The sequence below is a fragment of the Mirounga angustirostris genome, unplaced genomic scaffold (genome assembly GCF_029215605.1).
Source record: "Mirounga angustirostris isolate CCGP_5_RB_7025 unplaced genomic scaffold, mMirAng1.0.hap1 SCAF_16, whole genome shotgun sequence".
Lineage (NCBI taxonomy): Eukaryota > Metazoa > Chordata > Mammalia > Carnivora > Phocidae > Mirounga > Mirounga angustirostris.
Genome location: NW_026991724.1, coordinates 46,800,554 through 46,811,451, shown reverse-complemented (window position 1 = coordinate 46,811,451; position 10,898 = coordinate 46,800,554). Strand labels below are relative to the sequence as shown.

At 55.2% G+C, this 10,898-nt stretch overlaps 1 protein-coding gene across 2 annotated transcripts; it reads right to left on the bottom strand.

The window, feature by feature from the left end:
• Window positions 1–3,434: 3,434 nt before the first annotated feature.
• Window positions 3,435–10,110, bottom strand: TIMM50 (translocase of inner mitochondrial membrane 50). 2 transcript variants are annotated; one of them, XM_045891507.3, is made up of 11 exons: window positions 9,737–10,110; window positions 8,715–8,871; window positions 8,061–8,185; window positions 7,931–7,952; window positions 6,389–6,447; window positions 6,177–6,296; window positions 5,665–5,769; window positions 5,468–5,566; window positions 4,960–5,116; window positions 4,523–4,629; window positions 3,435–3,643 (listed from the first exon to the last, which is right to left on the bottom strand). In XM_045891507.3, exons 1-11 carry the CDS (start codon window positions 9,842–9,844, stop codon window positions 3,542–3,544), a joined length of 1,161 nt encoding a protein of 386 aa, XP_045747463.2. In that variant the 5' UTR covers window positions 9,845–10,110; the 3' UTR covers window positions 3,435–3,541. The 2 variants fall into 2 exon arrangements, with proteins under 2 accessions (XP_045747463.2, XP_045747462.1); XM_045891506.3 differs by having other exon boundaries at window positions 8,154–8,185; window positions 9,737–10,100.
• Window positions 10,111–10,898: the final 788 nt, after the last annotated feature.

The following is a 10,898-nucleotide window of genomic DNA, read 5'->3' as shown; positions in this document are numbered from 1 at the left end:
CGCCCCCCCCGCCCCGCAAGAAAACATTTAAATACTTACAGGCTAATACTTACAGGGGGAAATACAGGTTCGATTTACAAAATTATTTTTGTTTTAGAGAAGATAGAATGATCAGTAAAGTATAGCCCAGCAGAACGGGGCATACACAAGTGCTCATCAATTCTTAATGAAGGAGAGAGTTCAGTTAAAGTTTCCTCTTAGGGGTGCCCGGCTGGCTTGGCTGGTGGAGCGTGCGACTCTTGATCTTGGGGTTGTGAGTTCAAGCCCCACATTGGGTGTAGAGTACTTAAAAATACAATTTTTTTTTTTTTTTTAAGATTCATTAATTATGGAGAGCACGCAAGTGCGGGGAGGGGCAGAGGAAGAGAGAGGGAGAGGGAGAGCAGACTCCCCAGTGAGCTCAGAGCTGGATGCTGAGCTCCATCCCACAACCCTGGGATCATGACCTGAGCCTTTTGAAATCAAGAGTCTGTCCCTCAACCGACTGAGCCACCCAGGCCCCCCCCCAAAAAAAATTAAAAAAAAAAGTTTCCTCTTAATCTTGAGGACTGGAGTCATGAAAGTCTTTTGAGCAGGGGAGGGTCATGGTCACTGTGCAGACACCCCAGGCTCCTTCACACAGGTCTTTCCTCTGCTGGAGTCCTCTCTACTCCCTCCTCTATTGAATTCCTTTCTTGGCAGATTCCCCCTCCTGCAGGCACTTCCCTAACACTCACCAAGGTGGCCACGCACCTTCTCTGAGTCCCATAGCCCCGATTCCTCTCTCCCAGCCGTGACCACTCTGGTCTATGGGTCTAAGTACAAATCTGACCATGTCCCTCTCCTGCAGACTCCTGCATGGCTCCCCAGTGCCTTCAAAGTACACTCTGAGGGATGCCTCAGTGGCTCAGTTGCTTAAGCGTCTGACTCTTGATTTCAACTCAGGTCTTGATCTCAGGTTGAGTTCAAGCCCTGAATTGGGCTCCACGCTGGGCATGGAGCCTACTTAAAAAAACAAAAAGAAAAAAAGAAAGAAAAATACCCTCCAAGACTCTAAGGTTGACATTTGAGGCCCCCCCCCCACGTCCCCCTACTCAAATTGGCTCTGTTGCCCAAAGCAGAGAGCCAAACCTCATGGACCAACTACTGGGAGTCAAGTTAGGCCCTGTACTGGGGTAGGTGGAGGAGTGAGCTTCCCATCACGGGAGATATTCAAATGGAATTTGGACAGTCTTTAGAACCGGCTGTGGGAGAAGGCAAAGTCCTGCCCTGGATGATAACTTGGGAAGGTAACAGATTCCAGGTCTATCTCAAACATTTTAAAGATTATAAAAATAGCCAGGCTTTATTGAAAGTTTGTGCCAGACATGATAATGTTTCAGGTGAATTCTGTCACATCTGTGTGTGAGGTATACTTTTAAGAGATTTTCATGGAGTCTCTCTGGCTATTCAGGACTCTTCCTTACCAGCTGATCTTAGTGCCTACAGGCCATGCTGAGGTGACATCTGAGCAAAGATCTAAGGTGGGGGGAAGAAGAGGAAGTGATATGCATCCTGGTAAAATATTCCTGACAGAAGGAACAACAAGTACAAAGGCCCTGAGGTGACCGTGCCTGACACAGAGATCCCCATGGCTTTCCTCATTTCCTTGTGATCTGTCAGATACACCCTCCCAAGAGACCTTCCTTGACTGCTTCATCCAATCTAAATCAGCACCTCAAGTCCCCAAACCACTCTACTTACCATACCTTATTTTTCTTTATGCATTTATTACCTCGAGAAATATCTGACCATTGTTTCCTCCACGAGGGGAGAGCTTTTTATCTAATTTGCTCACTGACGCACCCTCGTGACTAGAACAAGGCTGGGCAATCAGCACTTAGGAAATATTGGCGAGAGTCAGTCAATGAATGAGGGAGGTACTATAATGAATCTCTTAGGAATGAATAAACCAAGACCCTTGAGACCTAGCCCGGGTTATAGATAGTACACCTTGGGGCTGGGCAGGTATGCAAATTTTAACACTTCTCTGTGAGACTTTAAAAAAACATAGTGGGGTGCCTGGGTGGCTCAGTCGTTAAGCATCTGCCTTCGGCTCAGGTCAAGCCTGCTTCTCCCTTTCCCACTCCCCCTGCTTGTGTTCCCTCTCTGTCAAATAAATAAAAATTAAAAAAACAAAAACAAAACTTAGAGTCCAGAGATTCGATCTGGCCCACGCAGTTACATTTTAATTATTGTAACAAACACCAGGGGATGTCTTTTAAAAATATTTAACTGGTACTAGCACTAAGTGCTGGTTGGAGGAGAGGCTGGGCCAGCTGGGGGTGGGGGCCACGTCAAAGCAGTCCAGGATATTTCAGTCTGTGAAGAGCCAGTACGGGGACCGGGGGAGAAGGCCCACGGGAATCTACACACCACTGAGTGTGGGCCGTCTTGTTACTCACAACTGCTGGAAGACAGGTCCTACCGTCACCCCCACCTGTGAGCTGAGGTGGCAGAGGCACACAGATGCATGGCCCAGGGTCCACAGCTCCCATCTGAGCGCCTCACTCAGCCTTCCAGCCTAGCCTACCAGCTAGGTACTGTTACCTTTACAGATGGGGAAACTGAGGCACGAGAGGCAAAGTAACCTGCCCGAGACCACACAAAGCGGGAAGTGGCAAAGCTGGGATTTGAACGTGGCCACTCGGGAACCCAGACTGGGGAAGGGCATGCGACTGTGCCATCCCCTGCAGGGGCCACGAGCCACAGGTGGCTGCTTAAATCAAGGTTACTTAAAATGATACGAGCAGAAGCTCCAGTCCTCAGTTACCCTCATGACGCTGCAGGTACTCCATGGCTCCATCCGACCATGACAGTGCAGACACGGGACACGGGATAAACATCACAGAAAGTTCCAGCGCACAGTGCCGCCACACCATCTGTCTGTCCCAGTTAGGAGCCAACATTTCACAAGAGACTTAGTATGAAAATCCCAACTTCGGGCTTCTATTGGAAAAGCAGATCAAGCAACGCCAGGCCACCTTCCCACAGGGCCACAGCCGACAGAGGGGGCGGCAGCCACCCTCTCGGGCCAGGAGGAGCTCTGCTCTGCCAGAGACCCCCTCCCCCCGCACCCTCCTCCTTCCCCGAGCCCACACTTGGGGTGTGCACACAGCGGCCTCGCAGGAACCTGCCTCTCCAACCCCCCTGCTGCCCTCTCTTCCCTTTCCCACAGATGAGGAATCTGGGGCCACGGAGTGAGACGCACTTTTTGAGGTCACATGGCACATGGGAAGACGTGGCCAGAGGGACCCAGGTTTGCGGATTCCCAGGCCAGTGTTCAAAACCAATCCTGATCCACCAAAGGACCTACTCCGTGCTGGGCAGCCCATCAGCCACCGTGGGACGATGACCAAAGAGTCCCGGACCTCACCCCGATGGCCCCAGCTGGAGACTCTCCGGACACAGGAGTGTGGCATCTGGGATGGACTTTATTGGATGTGGCTGCCCAAGCCATGGTCTGGGAGCACTGGGGCCTAGGGCCCAGGACCCAGGCAGTGAGTCTGAGGAGGCTCAGAGGTCAGGGCTGTTTGGAGCGAGGCCATAAGCGGTTGGTGAGAGAGCCGAAGAAGAGGTTCTGCTTGCTGGATTTGGAGAGCTCAGCCAGGCGCTGCTGTTCTTCCTGGGGTGAGGGACAGAGGAGGGTCAGACCGGGGTGGGTATTCTCCTCCTAGGCTCCCTCATCCAAGGGGCCACTTTCCTTAAACCTGGGCCCAGCCCAGACCCCTTCCCCAAGCCCCCAGAACACCAGCCCAGACACAGGAGCCCAGACTCAAATCCCGGTACTGTCCTAATCCCGTTCCCCAGATCCCAGGAGGCCCCTCCCCTGAACCCTGGGAACCTACCCTGTTTACCCTAACCTGGATGCTGGCGAGACCCCAGGCCCTTCATCAGACTGCACTGTTCTGCTCCCTGGGCCCCGGTGCCCAGCCCTCAGCCGCATGACCCTTGTCTGGATGCTGGGGGATCCCAGGCCCAAATCTCCAGGACTCCTCCTTTGGGCACTCAGGAGCTCCAGCCCTGCTCCCAGGAACCCACCTGGTCAACCTCAGTCTAGATCCGAGGATCTCTTTCCCAGACTCAATCCATATTCTTAGCCCCCACTTCCAAATTACCAGGATCACACTGAGACCACCAGAACTCCTTGCCCAGTCCCTTGGGCCAAGTGTCCAGGGATCCCTCTCCCCAGACCTGACCCAAACCTCCCGTCCACACAAAACCGGGGCCTTCAGATCCGCTGGAAACCATCATGGACTACCCCTCTCCAAGATCTATGCTTGGCGTTTCATGCCTCCTGTTCTCAGAGCAGGCTGTGGAATCAACCACCCCCTCCCCCATTGCAAGAGCCCTACAGGACAGGTTGTGTGGAAGACAAGGGCCTCGCTCAAGGTCTCACAGCCAGAGCAAAGACAGGCTAGACAGGCTGCTCGAGGGCCCCTCTCTTGGGAGCCTTGGGAACTGATGCGATGCCACCCATCCCCCTGCAGATCCGGGGACCCACCTGCTCTAGCCGGCTCTGCCGCTGTTTGAAAGCCTCCAGGGGGTCATCCTCCAGGGCGTAATGCTCCAGCACAGTCCTGACATCCTCCACGCGGTTCAGTGCAATGGCTATGGGCACAGCAGGCAGGGGTCGGCCAGGCAGAAAGGCCCCAGGGAAGCAGGGCCCGCAAGGGTAACGTCAGACACTGGGGCTGGTCAGAGCTACCTAGAACATTTCTTAACGCTCTAAAAGGGCTCCCCTGGACATCCCCCAAGTATTCCCTAAATATTCCAGAGCACCCCAAACCCCCAAACATTCTCGGAAACTTCTAAAGACGGTAAGATGCTCGTGAACCTCCCACACTGAAGTACCCAATTTTACATGGGTAAAATCTATCATTCCTCTTGAGAGTCAAGGGCTCCAAGGTCAGAGGCCAGGAGGTCAGGGGTCAGCCTCACTCTTAAGGAAGGCAGACAGGTCCAACAAGACCCGGTCATCGGAGTTGCCGTCCCAGGGCCGCAGGGCGACGCCATTGTAGGGCTGCAGGCGGAAAGCTTCCTTCTTGCAGTCCACGACGACTACACGGGCAGGGTCCCGATTCAGACACGAAATGTCCTGGGAGGCAAACAAGGCCCAGAGTCTCATATAAGCTACCACAATCACACAGTCCCAGAGACATTCGGCTCCAGACACAGAGACAGCAGATGGCTTCCAAACTTCATATCCCTCCGTTATCCCCAACTGTCTCCTTTGGAGACACTACCCCCCACCATCCCCCCGGCCCACTCCCATCCCCAGATACCGGGGAAGGAAGAAGAACCTAGAAGCCCAGCCTGTGGCAGGGGCAGGATCAGACCTAGGGCAGAAGCAGGGTTGAGGCTGGGGTCAGAGCTGGGGCCTCATTCCCTCAGGAAGTGCCAGCGCCCCCAAGTCCCAGAGGACCACCCATGGGCCCCCACATGGCACCTTAACATGGTGGCCATCCATGTATCTTGTGGCATCCCGGAAGAGGCGGTAGGAGATGAAGCCATGGGGGTCCACGCTGTCGATGAGCGGGAATGCAGTCTGGGGGGTGGGATGGGAGGGGAACAGGGTCAGGCTGAGCCCTGACCCTCCCACTCTCCGGCCACACTGACCATTCCTCCGCTGTCCCGGGGCCTTACCATGCCAGTCTCGGATGTAAAGATGACGATTTCATACAAAGGGGCAAGCTGCTGGAATAAGGTTTCGATGCCTGGACGCTTCTTAAACCTCCAGCCAGTGGCCAGCTAGGGAGGCAGGGAGAACAGTGAAACACCAAGACCCAGAAACCCCCAAAAGAACAAAGCCCCAGCCTGGGGGGGGTCCCCAGAACGAGAGTGCTCTCCCCCATCTTTCTAGCTCTGGGGTGGGGCTCAGAGGTACATGGCCGTGACCGAGGGCCTTGGAGTCTACAGGGTCTGGGTCCCAGACTAAGAGCTGACTCCTCGGTAGCACGGAACGCACGCCCAGGCACGCTCACAAGCAGCTATGGGGTAGGCAGTCTCACAGGTGAGAAAAGCAATGAGAGCGACGCCTCCTCCCCAACATCACACAGTGGAGTGGGCTCCAGCATCTCTGCTCTTAGCCCTATCTTCGCGATCCCGCCACCATGTCTCTCTAGTGTCCTCAACCCGCTGCCTTCCCCAGGACACACCGACCACTCAGGGTGCAAGAGGACGCCTGTGAGCTCCAAGACCAGTGTGTAGGGCGGCTGGTAGTACGGCTCCCGCAGAGGGTCTGGGAGGAGGCAGGGACTGGTGGGCTCGATGATCATCTGTGGGAGAGGGACGGAGTGGGGAGCACTCAGATGAGGAGGCGGGGGCCCGGGCTGGAGGGATGGGGACTGGGCTCAGGGCTCCTGCTCACCTGTCTATAGTCTTTGAAATATTTGTATGTCCGGCGCAACTGCTGTACCAGAATCGGATCTAGGAGGATAGCAGGGCACAAAGGGGTTCCAAGATGAGCCACTGCACAACCTCCAGGACGAACCAGGGGTTTAGTTACCTACCCAACACAAACAAGCCTACATACCCACCTGGTCTGAATGAGCTCACTCCTAAGTCCAAAGGTAGATGGCAAGGACATAACCGCCAGGCAGGAGTAAATACACTTATTCATCTGCCCAGTTTTAATGTGAATACTTACACCCCACCCCCCATATAAAACAGAACGTTGATACGTCTGCCCACTCAGAACCCACATACACAGAACTCTGCTGACATTATGCCAGTGTGTTCAGTCCATTTTGAACCACCAGGCCTCCAGATCTGTCTGCTTTAAGCTAACACGCCAAGTCTATTTAAACCGCACTAACTATATACATACGTTTATATACTTTATAAACTAGTGGTTCTCAACTAGGAGCAATCTGGTCCACCATCTTCCGGGGAACTTAGGCAATGTCTGACGACACGTGTGATTGTCAAGATACTGGCGTCTAGGGGACCGAGGCCCAAGATGCTGCTCAACACCCTCCAAGGCACAGGGCGCACCCCCCACAACAATGCACTACCTGCCCCAAAGTACCAAGGGGGCCAAGTCTGAAAAATCCTGGTTTAAATGGATATACTGAAGCCAGCTGAAAGCAGGAAGTTTACCTGACTGCCTACTTCATTACAGTACTTTTAGTCTAGTTAAGCCACTATCTATGTATGGGCCTGCCTTTTCACAGCCAAAATACTGAAACGAGTTATGCTCGCAAACACACACTTTTTAAACCTGCGTGTTTACCTGCCCCATTTACATCAGTGTGTTGATTTATCTGAACCAGAAAGATTACCCAGTTAAAAGATCATACTTACCCACCTGCCCAACTTAAGTAACCTATGTATTAACATGTGGGTTTGCAGACTTCCCCAGCACGAACAGGCGGCTTTCTGGACCTACCAATTTTATTTTTCTCCTGGGAAGGGCCAGGTGTGACAGGACTGATAACTACTCTCTACTATCCAATTTGTCAGAAACTCTCCACCAAAAGCTGGTTAACTAAAAGGAGGAGGGAGGAAAGAGACATTGTTTTGGAAATGAAGAGCCTGATGGGGTGGGGGGCTGGGGGGAAACAAGAGGCTGTTATAAAGAGGAGGGGATTAAGGGCTGCAGCCGCTCAGATCTAAGGCACAGGAAGCCATGTGTCCGGTGATAGACAGCCCCCTCTCTCCAAGCAGGCCTACTGTGGACTCCCCTCCCCCATCTGTCCCTGACCATCTGCTCCTGGGCCAGTGAAGAGGACTGAAGAGGACTGAGGCTTTGTAATGCCCTTCCCCACAAAGCCACCCAGCTGCTGACTCCCCTACCCACCAATGGAAGGAGGAGGGGTTGGGGGGGCACCAGATGGGAAAGGCAACATCCCTATAAACAGCAGAACAGGGAGTTTCGGGGACCTCAGAATCTGTGCTTGTTTTCACTCACCATTGTCGAATTCATCAGGAATCTGGAAGGTGGAGACAAAAATATATGGTTTGGGATGGCAGAGGCAGAACCCCATCAAACCCAAAAAAGGAATCTCCAGGGCCCAGGGAGGAGTAGGCAAAGGGCTCACCCCGAGACCAGAAATGAGCCTGAGCAGACCAAAGGGGAAAGGACCCACAGGCTGGGACCCCTGGCATAGCCTCTGGGTCTCTCTCCCCCTCACCTTGGCACCCGTTTCATCCACAGAGTTGTTTCCTGTAAGGGAGACAGGGAGGAATGAGAGAAATTGGGGCCTGGTCTCCTGGGTCTTGAGGAAGGAAGAGGGCAGGGGGCCTGGATTCCTGGGTCTGAGAGAAGAAGGAAAAGGCATAGTCTCCTAAGATCAAGAGAGGAGGGGGCTGGTAGTCAGGATCCTGGGTTTCCGAGAGAAGAGGGACTGGGACTGGGGCTGGGTCTCAGTCTCTGAAGGAGGAGGGGATGATGGGGAGGGCTGGAGTTTGGGGTGCTGCAGGAAGAGGCAGCTTAGGAGGCTGGTCCAGGCCTCTCCTTCCCCAACTTTCCCTCTTCTAAATGACTCTCTGGATCCTAGTGCAGAACCAACTAAGAGTGGAACCTTGAGCAAAGTAGGTCCTCCATTTCCAAGGCAGATGTTCTAGATGGCTGCCTTAATGAGGGAGGAGCCAGGCAATGAAGATGGGCCAAACCCTTAGAGGGAAAAGGGGGTAGGCTATGCAGAAGAGAGGGCCAAGGGAACAAAACTAGGAAACAGGCATATGTGTCTCACCGAAGATATAGACGACGCTCACGGTCCCACCAGCCCCGAGCAGCCCAGCAAGCCAGAGTGCGACTTTTTTGGCGTAGCTGGGACCCTCTGTGCCCCGCTGATGCTGTGGCCCCTGAGCCTGGGCCTTGGTGCCTGTGCGGCTCCCAATTTCCGTGGCCTGCAATTGACAGGAGGTAGGTTAGCCCAAAGGGAAGTGCGAAAAGGCAGGATTATTCTGGTACCCTGGTAGAAGAATCAAGGTCAGGAGCCAGGAAGCAGACACCCACATAGCCTCAGGGTGTTCAGTCTCTGGAGGGGCAACCAGGAGATTGGGTCTCTTAGAATAGGCAAGAACTAGACTGTCTGGGGCCAGAATCCCAGGGGTTCAAGAGTTGATAGGCCGGGTGCCCAGGATCCTGTGGGGCAGGGAAATGAAATCAGGGAGCCTGGCTGGACACTGGGATGCCGGGAGCAAGGCAATGGAGGGCACAAAAGGGGACTGGACGGGGAGTTAAGGCATCCGGATGCCCGGGGCTCACAGTAGTGGGGTATAGAGGGGAAGGGATGGGAGCGGGGACAGACGGGCAATCGCTTGCCTGGGGAAGTAAGGGCACGAAGTGAGGTCAGAATGGCTGGATCTCTGTCAATGTGGAGGCAGGCTGATATCAAAAGCCCAGACATCTACCTCATCATCACCTCGGGGAAAGTACCCCCAACGCCAGGCTGGGACCCCAGCATCCCGAGCTCTCCTCAAGTATTACCTGAGAGGTCACTGGGACGGGAAACAGGTGACCTCCCTTCCCCCGGCACCCACGTGGGGTCCACAGGAAGTGGCGTTCAGAGGACGCACTTCAGCCCGCAGCATCTAGCTGGGGGGCGCAAGCGTTGCCCACCCCGGGAGGCAGGGAAGCGCCCCGAAACGCGGGCGGCGTTCCATTCAGCAACCTGAGGTGCTGCGTCCCAGAACCCGCACGCGGCGGCGGTCCGCCCGGAACTCCAGAAAGGGACTCCCGCACTCGGGGGACCACCCCCATCCGGCTCACCTGGTCCGGGGTCCGGGGGGGCGGCGTCGCCAGCCTCGCGCACAGCCCCCGCGCGCCGAGCCGGAGCTCGCTCCGCAAGCGGAGGAACAGCGCCGCGAAGGCCGCCATCTTGCGCTGACGCCACGCGGCCCCGCCCACTCGCTCCCTCCCCTCGGGGCCCGGGCCCGGGCCCTGACCAATGGGGGCGCAGGGGTGGGGCGGGCGGACGGGAGCCGGAGAGAGACAAAGGGCTGCGGGCGGAGAGCGGCAGGCGTGCTGACCTCGGCCGACCTGGCTACACAGCCCGCCGGCCTCACACCTCTCTCGGGCCCCGGGGCGCTCCCCGGCCCCTGCAGCCCCACGGGGCGGCACACCCAGTGCCCGGCGGTGCGGCTGAGGCCGCCGCGTGGGAACCCTGTGGCTGCGGATGGTGTCCTGAGAGAGGAAACCCGCGAGCTAGCTCGTCTCGCCCAGAGGAGGTCCGTCCAGCAAGCGGACTGGAAGCCAGCCTTCCCAAGCTCTTCCCCCACGTGGAGCCTGGAGGCCGAATCAGCCTTCTCTCCCGTCCTCAGAGCCCTTCCTTGCTCCTCCTCCCCTGAGCGTCCGAGGAAGGGTCTGGAAAGCAAGCCATTTCAGCGAGGTCCCAGCCAGAGGAGTCGCGGCTGGCTCTCCGAGGTCAGGCGTATCGAGACGAAGTCGATAAATAAGGGGCTACAGGTAGCCACGAAGAATCTCCCTCCTTACTTTGAGGAAAGGAGGTCAGATACTGCTTATGTAGACTTTCAAAACATGGGAAACGACCATGAAACATTTAGGGGTAGTTAACTAAGGTCAAGCTTCTTCTGGTCACCTCTGTAGGGGAATGGACTGGGGCTGCTGCTTAAAGTGGGTCCCACCTGCTACGTACGGTTTCCCGAGCTGGGTGGTGGGGACATGGGTGTTCCGGGTGTCATATCTTTTTTGAACATCGGAAATATATTTTATATTGCATTTATTAAAAAAAAAGACATTTGATTGTCAAATAAGGAAGGTGAAGGAAGGTCAAGGTACTAATAAGCTCCATTCTCTACCTTGCTCATCTCCACCCTCAAGCCATCAGACAAGCCACAGCAATTCTGGTGTCACTGCTATGTGGGCTCCAGGGAGAGGACCATCAACTGCGGTACCCTGCACTGTAGGGGGA